The following is a 13,070-nucleotide window of genomic DNA, read 5'->3' on the forward strand; positions in this document are numbered from 1 at the left end:
CTTTATCGATCCACGCTAGATATAAAGTTACAAATACAAAAAATTATGAATAAAATGGATTGGACATCAAGTACACAACTGCACTCTGGAGGTAGGGTGTGGTGGGGATAATTTTTTTTGTGAATAATTTCACTAGAGATACATGAATAGAACATAGGGCATCAAAGACCCCCATGATATAAATGATATTAGTAGCTTGTACTATATCTTAAGATTTTGAAACAGTTTTCGTAAAAAAAAAAAACAAAATTAGTTCTAAATTTACGGTATTGTTACTCCTTTTGTACTAGAAGTTTTCATCGTGTTATCAAAATTCTGAGGTGGATTTTAGGTGTACTATTTTGCAGTCAACCAAATAAATTATAGGATATTGAATCCTGGAATCAGTTGGTGAATGATATCTTGACTTGCTATAAGACTAAACACTAGAGATACCTGGGGTCAACCTGTTATGTGAGTTTACTAGTAGTCTGATCAGCCAATATATGTTCACTGAATGAGAAAACTAATAACTCATTTCTCAGGAATTGTAGCACTGGTTAAATATCAGACTTATTGATTTTCTTTAACAATGAACGAACAGTAGTCAAATTGCTACGTACAAGCTGCAACGAATGGGTTTCAATCAGTATTGACTTTTTAAGTTATTGAATCACATAGCCTAATCATATTAGCCTAAAATAAAATTAATTGGGAGCTGCTGAAGATATATTCATAGAAATAATTTAAATCATAGGGAAAACTATCATCCTCATACATTTTTAATGTCCCTGTAGTGTTATTTTTTCACGTGTCGATTTCTATTGTAAACTCCTTTCTTTTTGTCCCTTGATATTTTTGTCTACAAGATGGCTAAAATACACTTTTTCTGTAATTTTTTTTTCCAGATACATGTATTTTTTATTTTTTAGATGTTATCAAATGAATAGGCATAGCCTACAAATTACTTATTCTTTGCTGTCATGACTTATATGTGGACGTTATTGTCCAGTATTTAGCGAAAAAACAATTGTACATAGGTGAACTCATCCTCCTCTCATTATACTGCCTGTTTTTGAAGCAGAGATGATGTTATTATAGCCAGTCAATTAGTCGTAAACTTGAAACAGTGTTTGTACATAAATATGTAAATGACTGATGTCAGATGTGACTTGTATAGCATGATGTTTTAGCGAGTGTTATATTGGAATAAGGCCTGGTATGGCTCGATGCAAGGAAGAAGATATGGACACACAGATGTGAACTTATTGAACATCAAAAATGAGTCCAGAACTTAATCTAAATAAACCGAGTTTTTACAAGTTTTACTTAAACTTATGAATAGTCAAATTTAAATAAATTGAACTGGATAGTTAAAATAACCCATTGTGTCATTGAATAAGAAAAAGAGAATCCAACGAAAAAGATTTTCTTCTCTGAATTCTTTTTTTTTATTCAATGAATTTGATGTTAATTAATCAGTAACTTAATTTATGTATACAATCTACGATATTATAAGGTTAAGTTGGTGCATAACAAACAAATGTTACTAATCCTAATATGGTCCCCTTTTTAGCTGGACAAATGCGAGTTGGTTTTTCTGTAGGTGTCCTTGTGATGTGTGTTGTTGATATCGACAGATATAAATGGTATATATCACCAATCAAAGGTGAAATGCCTGGATACAAAAGGTTAAGAAAATCGAAGATAAGAGAACGGGAACAGAGAGTGATTGGTGTGTAAATTAAGGAAGAGTCAAGTCTTTAATAAGTGATTGACATTTTGCAAATAAAGTGTTTACTGTATGGTTTTCAGATTTTACTGTGATTCTGTAATTTCGTATTTAAATACATTTGGTTGTCCCCGCACTCGTTCACTACACCCTGATTTTTTCTCATTTGCTTCGCGTAACTGCAAAATATTTCACACAAAAATGCATGTAAATGAGTAAAACCACATGTAAATTGTGTGTCATAAAGTTGTCGGAAGAAAGGTATGTGTTCATAACCAGGTCTTAGAGATGATAATAACAACGACAATCGCTTAGTTGAATATTAAAAACCAATGATTGTGTTTTATCATTTCTGAATGCAAGACTACATTCCCAAGTTTAGAAAATCAGTAGCTGGATTTCGTTTATTGCAGTGAATATATATCTAAATGAAGGGTCAAAACAATCTTTTTCAGATGTAATTATAAATATATTCAATGCAGTTACTAAAGTTTATTGCCTCATTGATAAACATTCAAGTAATGTTTCTTGTGTATGCATCTCATGGGACACACTACACCTGTAATAATGACATTGCACTGTTTGTATGATATTTACCCTTTTTTTCCAGGATCCTATTGATGATATGGATTTGTATCTTCCCAGTATGTATAAATATTGAACAAGGTTGAGAATTTAAGTAATCACTGAGTGACTTATTAATGCATAGTTAAATTGACTGATGTATATCTGGATACTTTATGTCTCGAAGTTAATCTTCATTATTGATTCAAGTAAAGCTTAAAAAGAGTAAACTTCAGATTCGTCAAACTAATGTATCCCATTTATTCCAAATGTCTTACGTTTGACACTTGCAGTAAAGTGTTCGAAACATCCTAATTATGGTTCTCAAGACGACTAAAATGAACGGTTAGAGAGGGAGTGATTTTTTTTCAAGGATTTAATCTAAAATCACTCATAGTTTATTAATAACACAACGGCTTGCTATTCTATATTTAAGCTTGTTTTCTTTGTGCTTCTTTTATAAACTCTACTCTGCTCTTAGAATTCACTTTCCTCTCTCTTATTTAGGTTTAGTTTTATTGCATTCCGTTAATTCGGTTATTTATGCAGTATGAGGCGATTTCACAATGTTTGAAAGTTTACATCTACCTTGTTTTTATCTATTTAAACATGAATTATTCTTCTGATTATAATCCTCTCAGTTGTAGTTTCGTGATTGAATTGACTGTTAAAGGAGTTTGTAACTCTTGAGGGGTAATGGTTTCCTAGGTTTTTGGAAATATATGCTGTCTAGAGTTCTTTGGATACACTATTTCATTCGACTGGTTTTAAATCAGAACACAAATTGAAAGTAAACAAAAATGCATCCCAAAAATTCGAACAAGAAAGGGTAATGTAGTAAAATGTCAACATACATATATGACGTACACAGGAATACTCTAATATCTTCTCAGTTTATCCGCTAGCGTTGATTAGTTGAAGAATGAACCAAGTTGTGCGTTCTATTTCGATCTAGTCTCGAGCAAGTAATAATCAAGAATCTATCCTGCTAAGGAGTGGAGTTTTTCGAAAAAGATAAAACCATAGTTTGCATGAATATTACCTAATCTGACTTTGATTTATTTATTAAACAACGTAGGTGACAAATTCTCATAAACTTGTTTTTTTTGTTCAACATTTTTCAATTTATCAGATCTATTCGAGCTCATTTATTATTATTATTCATAGGAATTATTAATAACAGATGGTGAGAATTTAGGTGGTACATTTAATGCAATGGATGGTACATTACAATGTCGTTTTAGACGACGTGTTCGACCACTGGATACGGTTCATCAATTAATGGATTTAACATCACCGAATGCATATCATTTGATTGTTACTCGTGGTGTTGAACGTAAAAAAGACGGATTCGGTCGTCCTTTTGCTGGTGGAGAATCGGTGTCTCAACGTCCGGTTGTCATTACTTCGTAAGTAATTGAATTATGTTTGATCTCCTTTTTAAATCTCTGTAGGCTTGTTTTTCTCTATAAAAGTGAAATTTTTAAAATATATTGGTTTTCTTGTAAATTTATATCAAAAGTTCTGGGATTATTTATTGTAAAGTGAATGAAAAAGGGTAGTTAATTGACCGTTTGCAATCGAAATAGCTTAATAATAACTTTTCTGACCGTTGTATACTGAATTACATAAGTTTCAATCGGTAAGGGAAAGAATAAAGTTACACAAATCCCTGGTCGATCCAAGTGAAGACAAATATTTTTCTTTGATAAAAAAAATTGTTTCGTTTCGAAAGTGAAGGTAATAGACGATTTCACACTGATGAATTACGAAAAATACTATCTACAATTTATTCAGAAACGAATGATTCCTAGTTGTCGTGAGCAGGAGCAATGTTACTGCCATTTTGAAATTTCATATTATAAAAACAAAACTTTAACCAAGTGTGTTGTCATAGCCAAGTAAGTAGGATAAAGTAAATATTTGGTCAATTATTCCCATTACGTTAGGATATTTTTTAGGAAAGATAATTTGACAGATTTATTTCTTATGCATTTGAATATTGTTAGAATAAACGATATTTCTATTATTTTGACAAAAATTGTTTTGGACACTAATTTTAACAAATCCGTACCAATACAAAATAAATAATTAGTCGTTAATATCAATAAACACGTATCATCAAAGTTATATAGTCTAGTTTGAGGAATAATTTCATAACGACCAATGACTTTATAGATAAATATCATGTCTTCATTTACTAACCGTTAACCTCCTTCCATCCTACTCATGTTCCATCTAATGGTACATATTTAACTGATTAGGTATGCGTATATTTAAATAAAGTTTAAATCCCTCCTCCTCTATAAACACTAAACATTCAACATATCAAGTCTGTATTCTTTAACTTTACCAATAGAGCACCATCAACACTGATTACCAACTGTTATCTATCTGTTTTCATTAAATTTCCTATAATTTTGTGATTATTAATTCAATGTTAGATCTATACATATAATTGTAATCAATTGTTTTACCTTTTTTCAGACCTATTTATGGAAGTATGACAGGTATAATTGGTCGTGGTTCTGCAATTGCTAAAACTCATGGATGTCTTATGGTATTAGCTTGGGTATTATGCGCTAGTATTGGTATTATACTAGCTCGTTATTACAAAGATGTATGGCCTAATTCTGGCCTATTAGGTGAACGTGTCTGGTTTCAATCTCATAGAATATTACAAGGCATATGTGTCGGTTTAACGTGTATTAGTATAATTTTGATTTTTATCTATTGTGAAGGTTATTCACAAGCAACAGCATATCCATATTATATACATCCAATACTTGGTTTAATTGTCTTCTCTTTGGCTTTGATTAATGTAAGTTTTATATATGATTTGTAAGAAATTTTTCATATTTCCTTAGCATCTATAAATAAATTTTCTATCTATCTATCTATATAACTTCATAAATAACTAAAAGTATTGAAATGATCTACTTGATAGTTTGTTGACATAACCTCAACTTGGACCTCCAAACAACACAGTTACCAGGATATAGAATCACTGTGTGATACTATAATTTATAAACGAACCAATCACATCTAAGATAGCAAACCTTGAATTTTGATGCGAAATTCATTCACCTATTTGGTTAAATACCATTTTGGTGTTATAGCTGATGTCAGTTCGTGATGAAAATATTAAATCTAATTTCTAAACCTAACATTCAACTGTAAATCCTAATTTCTCATACTAATATATCATTCTCATTTAACCTTGGTAATAGGTGGACATTCCAAGGCCATTTTAGCGTTGCTCAGGGGTCGTCCGTAAATTATAGTCTTACCGATCGCTGACCAACTAAATCAGAACTGTAATTTATGTGTAAAAAGATTTAATCAAGATTAGACGGCGGGAATAATTACCAGATAATGAATAATGATTAATCAAGAATTACGAAGTAGTCCGTACTCCATCGCTTTCATCTTTCATAACTGTTGAGGACGTTAGGTCCCCAGAACTTATTTGGAAAAGGTCCTAATTTTGTAATTTTATTCTGAAAATTTAAATTTTATGTTTTCGGGCCAAGAGACGCTTAGTTGACCTACAGCTTACATTTCGCACTCGGAAATCCTTGACTGTCATTGGTTGACGGATTTTTTTAGTACGCTATTTTGTAGCTATCCCAAGAGCGTTTCTACTATTGTATAAATAAGCTTGTTTTGTGTGCTTAGTGACGTCGTATTTTCTGGGTGCTTGTAGAACACATTCTCTATGCCCCATCAAGACTTCTTGATCTAGTTAGCAGGGCTGGGGACAACGGATTAGACTAGCCTTATCGTGTCACTGTATCTTTGACCTTCGTTCCGTTTACCGAGTAAGGTGAACTCGTAATAGCATTCAAGTATATCAATATCATATCAAGTCATATCTGAAATCCTCTGTTTTATCCGTATTCAAACTACTGACCTTTGGGTTAAAAGATCTCATTGGTAAATAACTTAGAGTTTCATACTGATATTAAGTCATGATGTATAGAAAAATCAATACACCTAGTCATTAAATTAGTTACTTAATCGCTGCTCCTATTTGATAGACAGAAATCAAGTAGATGTGATAGGTAGAAGTCACAGAAACTAAGTATAGTTAAATTATATTCGTTTCAGTTGTTTAATAAGACCTAAACAAGTACTCTCTGAAGTCCTGAATAGTCCAAGAAAATCAGCGAATTCATGACTCAAACAAATTGACTGCTTTCTTTCTCAATTAACCAGCTCTTACTGATATTTGCATAATACGGAGTTTCATCAGGTAACCTTGTAGATGGCATAGTTTTCTGATCCTATTCTTGCGTTGTAATTCACCTATCGAGCACAAGTTTATGTACTTGTATTTGAGCCATATTTTGTGTGTGTGTCTACTAATACTACCCAACTAACTGAATTGAAGTAAGTTAAGTGGGGTCCAAATTTGATGCTTCAAGTCGAGTATTTTCATCACTAACCTCCATTACTCGAATGTGATTCCTGTAAACTCAGTGTACGTTTTCGCTTCTGTACTCTTGTTTTTTACTATTTACTCGACACATATTGTACGTATGTTGACCCACAAGTTAAGTCTCAGTCTGACTTTCTAATAAAACACCTGAATAAATATACCCATCCATTGGTTCGCTACTTTAAATCTATTTATGATTTAGAGAGTTTTTGCCTCAAAAACATCTCTTTTTTCTTCTATATTCAACATCGATTATATCAAAGGGGAATCTATTGACGTATTTAATTCCTTTTAAATTTGCTTCATACATTTCATTCTTTTAAGCCAATTATCGCATTATGCCGTTGTAATCCAGCCCATGAATATAGACCTTGGTTTAATTGGATACATTTTTTCATTGGGACATTTGCTTATGTACTATCTGTACCAACAATGATGTTAGGTTTACGTATGCCTGCTGCTGGCCTTCAACTACAATTTATTAATTATCCATTATGGATTTTAATATTTTTTGTAATCTTCCAATTTATTATTGAAATTACTCTGGAGATACATGGATGTTTCTATTATCGTCGAAATAAAAGTAAGACATATGTTTCAAAGTATTATTGCTCGTTATTTCCTGTTTGTTTCATTAGGTCTCACTTTTTGTTAGACGATCCAGTAACATATTAGTGACTTTTTAGAGTATATACCTGACGCTAGTTGCTCAAAGTTAAATCACCTTGTTTTATATTCAAGGACATCATTAGTGTGTTCATGGCTATGAAATTTATATTGTTGGCCGACTTTAACAACCTAATATATAAATGAATATAGTGTACTCAGTATAGAGCCATTTAGACTGGTAATCACTGTGCAGCTTCCTAGATAGAGTTCGGTCAATTTTAATGAATAAGGATAAACACAAAAATGGTTGATTACTCAGTGACAAATCTGTGTACTAAAAATAAATAGTGGACATAATGATTAGCTTATATTTCAAACATTGTTTGAGTAAAAAATGTGGACGATCGGAAAATACAATGACAGATCTAACGTACTTTAACGAACCGGACAACTTATACACAATTACACTTCAACGATAATGACTTCATGCGAATTAAGAGAGGGGAAGTATGTGTTATATCCGAGCGAAGATTAAATCACGAGGAACTTCTGAGACATATTAATTGACTAATATTATCTGTACATTCTTAGGGTATAACTATTCAATAATTAGATTATGTATATTTATATTCCTCTTATTATAAGCTTCATTTCGACCTATAAACTATTATTATACGATTTACTGTCCCTAAATTAGGCTCAATTTATTAACTACTACCTCCCACGTTCACGGCCACTTTTTGGCTTTATTGTGTACAAATGTTATTTCCTATTTTATGTTGCGTTGCGGTCTGTTTGTTTGATATATAAACCCAGTATGTCTGAAATAAATGATTCGATTCGCATAGTGGAAGATGGTATTGATGTTCTGGGCTCAAGTGGACAGGCTAGGTGAGCAAAGGACCAATAAGGACGCTAGGCTACCCATACCGGCCGAACGTCATTGGTTTGGCACAGTGCTAAGATTGTATAGGTCGTTTTTTGATTGGTGGATAAATCACATGATAAAAAGCCGGACATAAAATCACAACAGTATGGGATTTTCAAGAGATCTTCCATGTGACTGTATGTATCATGCTATGTGGTTGCAGATAGTGGATAAGAAGAGATGGACCTAGGTTTCGTGGTAGTTGGTACTCATTAATGAGGCGTACCTACAATCTTGAGGGATCTAATGCTTCTCATTGCAATCAAACGCTCAACGCCAAGCTTCACATTATGTATGATATTTTACGGAACAAAGTAACAGTAGAAATAAATGTGCATTACATGACAACGGTTATATTATTTCTGATGTATAAGAAAGGTCACAAGGATATTTGTTGTTGTCGCAAGTGACGTAGGTCACAACAATAATTTGCATCAACCATCCTACACTATTACTAAATCCATACACAATTTTAACACCACAATACCTCTTCAATTTCATTCCTTGCCATTCACCATCAATATTATATTGACATTTTTTGAGATACTAAACCCTCATATATAAGAGTATAATAAATGTTCTATTTAATTTTTTAGGATTTTGTTTTAGTTAAAATGAAATTCCGTGTCACAGCTTGAAATCTAATTTTTAGAATGTTTCAATTTAATAAAATTGCTTTTCTACAAATTTGTAGATTTATCTATTTACGTGTTCTATCATACAACCATTCTCATTTAATAGGATAGAATTTATAATACAATAAGTACTAACAATAATAATAACGAAGCCTAATCTCGTTTAACAACTACAAATTTCAGTACTCTAGGAAGAAACATTTGGTTTAGATCAAAAGTACTGTTCAATGAATAATAATAATGGATGTAAATTTGTAAACGATCCTTAAAGATTCCATGATTTTAATCATTAATTATCTACTTGCTCACTACTAAAAAGCATGTGAAGAATTTCTGTTAATGTTGATGGATTGTCCTAACCAAGTAGTCTTATTTATGAAACTGTTTTATCTTGTTGCTTAATTAATATTATTTTCATTAATATTAAGATGTGATAGTTTTTTTCTCACAAGTTCGTATTGCGTGTAGAAAGGAGGTGGAAACTAAGACTATCTAGCTCAGAATATATAATACTATTGAAATTCGCCTTCTGCTCCATAAAGTTCTATCCGTATCAAAATCTTAGGAAAAATATATTTGATCATTATCGCATAGTTTATATGGACTCCAAAATAAGTTACACAAACTTATCTTTTTGAGTAAAAAGCACGGTCATCATTTTGATGAACAATCCTGTATAATCCCATACAACTTACGGTAGTCATGTTTGAACAATGCCACGGAAAGCTCAACATCACACGTCTTCTTTCCCCACTCCATTATCCTCAATCAAATGAATGGGTGGATATATTCGTAAAGTACTTCAAGGAGAAGGAATGGCTGAAAATATCGCGATAACCAAGGTGAGTCCAGTGACATTGAAGAGTCCAACTAGTAGAATATCTCGTGAATAGGAAACTACTAACAGATTTCGACGTTTCGCTTCCACCAAAATACCAACTTTTAATCGTTCAACTCACTGAATTCACACCTGCAGTCATGGTATATACTACACTACAACAGTGGATGTTGTTATGCATTAGTTACTCAGGTATTTGGAAGTCTTTATTATAAATATGTTTTTCTTTATTGGGTATAACTAAAATCCTATGAAGCTCACTATGTTTATGTACGTATAAAATGGAATATATTTCTTTATTAATATCTTTGGTTTTTTCTGTACAGATAAGCGTCGAACATATGTACTAGAGATTGATCAGTATCAAGCTGCTAAACGTTTAAACAACGCACGTCAACCAAGGCCTCCAGAACCGGAACCTTCTGTAAGTTTCATTTTATTCAATATTTGTTTTGTTCTAATGAAAGAATGTTTACAGTATAGATACGTATTCACTTGACCTTTATTTAACGTTAGCTAAACAAAATCTTCACTTGTTTAGTTTAATAGAAGGGAATATTTTACAAGGTTCAGGCATTACTGTCGCTTATGATATAACAAACTCCCATGCCTATTTCTACCAGATATATATAAGCTTTTTACCTAATATGATTACAAGAGTGATTTTCATTTTTTCTCCGTTCTAGATCTCCGACATTAGTATTAGTATGCACTTAATTATAGCACCAAACATGACTGTTTACATGAATACATCATTTCAATGAGATTCTTTGTATATCAATCCACTGTGAGACAGTATTTAGTGGATTTAATATGAATATTTCAATCATACAATAATAAATCACTACATAATTTACCTAATTACTTTATTTGTGGGACGCAGTTGACAAGACATGCTAAGATGAGTGCTCAAAGAAATTGTTATAATGTTTTAAAATACTAGAAGGTATCTATCTGCTTGCTTAGAAATGTTGGATAAGGTGATCAGCTCTTATCAGTTTCCAACTTCATGCCATCATATCAAACCCTAGATGACGAAATTAAATTGTTATATCTTCACATTATTTACTTCACAATGAACAGTTACATGAATTAAATATAATCTTAAGTAAAATCTGACAAATCAAAAAACGTTTTTGAAGTTTTCTTGATAAAACTGTAAATATTAGCCAGTAACTGATTTTCTGCTTTATTTTTCGATAATTTTAGGGTCGTATGTTCAAATATTTCATAATTGGACTCCATGCTACAGTTTGCGCAATTGTTGCCGTTATCCTCGTCATAATCATAGCAGTTAATTGATAGTTATTTTCTGTTTAGCTTTTACACTACTTAACTGTTTTATCAGTAGTCTAAGAACTATTGTAAATGTGCCTTATATACAAATGTCTTATCCATAACTGGCTATATTTCTTTACACCATCATTTTCGTCTACGTGTACTCCGTCTCTTTTTTTCGTCGAATCTTAATCAATTTTTTCGCGCGTGTATCCATGAATTCTCATTTTATCGCTGGATATATAATTAATGAGTACAATTTCAGCTTCCTTTATTCTGTAATGTGTAAAACGTCATCCAGTTCGAAAAAACACTTCACAAATTTTGAAAAAAAAAAACGCGAAAATAATTTTATCCATAAATAATAACCTTAAATGACGCAATTTACTTTATTTTATTGGAGTTCCTCCCGAAAACCCTCCTATCCTTCTAACTATTGCTTATAACTTGTTTTAACTTTAATTGGTTTTTTGTGCCTTCTTGTTTCAAGAATTAATGGGACAAAGAAGAGGTCAATGCGACTTACCTTTAAAGATTCTTCCGTGAAACAAAATATTTCTTGTCGACGAGTACACACGAACACGTTAGTGGTGACATATCACGTATATATATATAACATTTATGCACCACACTAATATTTATAATGCTGCACTATTATTATTATTATTTACTATTGTTCTTAGCATTAATAACGTTTTTATCTCTCCAATTTAATCAGTATTTACACAAATATTTATCAGTGCCTTCATGTATTATTGATAACGAATTCGGTTATATACACTGTCGAGATCCATAGCTTCTGTTTTTTTATATTAAAAACCGTTCAATTACAAAAAACAACTTTCTTGATGCTTTCTCTTTCTTTCATTCCATTACTTTTTGTCGTTGTTTATACCTCTTCAGTTTATTATATCAATCTCATTTTCCAGTTATTTAACCCTTACCAAAACAATTGTTTATTCTTGATATGCATATGCTCTCTTCTCTCCCCCTATATACTACACCTTATTATTATTCTTCGAACACAATCGTGTTGTTGTCTTGACATTTAGGTTTATATACCGAATTTGTTAACTTATTTATCATTTTTTCTCTACCTTTATTTCTTACACTATTTGTTTGTGCGTCGGCTAATTTTGTCTTGTTTTTGCTTTTGGTTCAAATCCTTTTTAATTTAAACTGAATAAAATGAGCAAAGATGTTTATATATATATATATATATATATATATATATATATATATATATATATACAATCAACTGTTTTTTGTTTAGGTGTAGCTTTTAGAGAAAAGCGTTTTTAATGAAATAACTATTTTTCAATTCGATTACGAACAATCTGTTTATCAGTGTATTCCAATAGTGCCCGATAACAGAAACCGAGACTTATATGTTATATTTACGACTAATTGATCAGTTGTACCTACATCTCAGTGTTAATGTTTGCGTCGGTACTCCAACTTATTGTTCATTGCTTCAAGCACCACCAACTTGTCATCCACTGAGCTAATGTGTTCAGATATGTACTAACTTATTCAACAAATATGAATTTATTTTAAGGGTTTGTACTCTCGCGTTATTGATGTTAAGAACTGCAACTGGTTAGATTTTGCCAGATGGGGTTTCCATTACTACTTACAATTCAGTAGAAACTGATCAATCACACCCGTCAGTGTTACCATCAGGAAACTGCCTTCCCTTAAATATGAATAAGTTTATTATTTCATGTTTCCTTAGTCTCATATATTGTCACGCACTAACAGAAATAGTATGTAGAAATGAAAAGCAACTAGGAAGGATTTCAAACATTGAGTTTTTTGTCTAATTTAAGATAGAACAAGTTCATCATCATCTAGAGGATAAGTGTTTCCTCATTCGACTTCAACGGTTCATATCAGCTCTAAAACAGAGAGCAGATACCAGGAGTGGTATGATTGGGAATAATAGTTTAGAAAACTTAAGTTGATAATTGTAATCAAATATTAAAATCTTCCTCTCCACTAAGGTTGTTTTTTAAGGCTTTAGACTGTGTTTCAGATAACAAGAAGCCTTTAAAGAGAATATGAAA

The 13,070-nt window shown here is 31.7% G+C and overlaps 1 protein-coding gene across 1 annotated transcript in view; it reads left to right on the plus strand.

Annotated features, from left to right (window-relative positions):
• Positions 1-12,792, plus strand: part of FRRS1_3 (DOMON domain-containing protein frrs1L) — a gene marked incomplete at its 5' end in the record, with an annotated part of 32,848 nt that extends 20,056 nt beyond the window's left edge. The window contains 5 exons of the mRNA XM_012938983.3: positions 3,443-3,684; positions 4,763-5,096; positions 7,041-7,299; positions 10,053-10,150; positions 10,936-12,792. Of these exons, the coding sequence (XP_012794437.1) occupies positions 3,443-3,684; positions 4,763-5,096; positions 7,041-7,299; positions 10,053-10,150; positions 10,936-11,028 (1,026 nt within the window). The 3' untranslated portion in view covers positions 11,029-12,792. The remainder of the gene's footprint in view (positions 1-3,442; positions 3,685-4,762; positions 5,097-7,040; positions 7,300-10,052; positions 10,151-10,935) is intronic.
• Positions 12,793-13,070: the final 278 nt, after the last annotated feature.

Source organism: Schistosoma haematobium, chromosome ZW, assembly GCF_000699445.3.
Source record: "Schistosoma haematobium chromosome ZW, whole genome shotgun sequence".
NCBI lineage: Eukaryota > Metazoa > Platyhelminthes > Trematoda > Strigeidida > Schistosomatidae > Schistosoma > Schistosoma haematobium.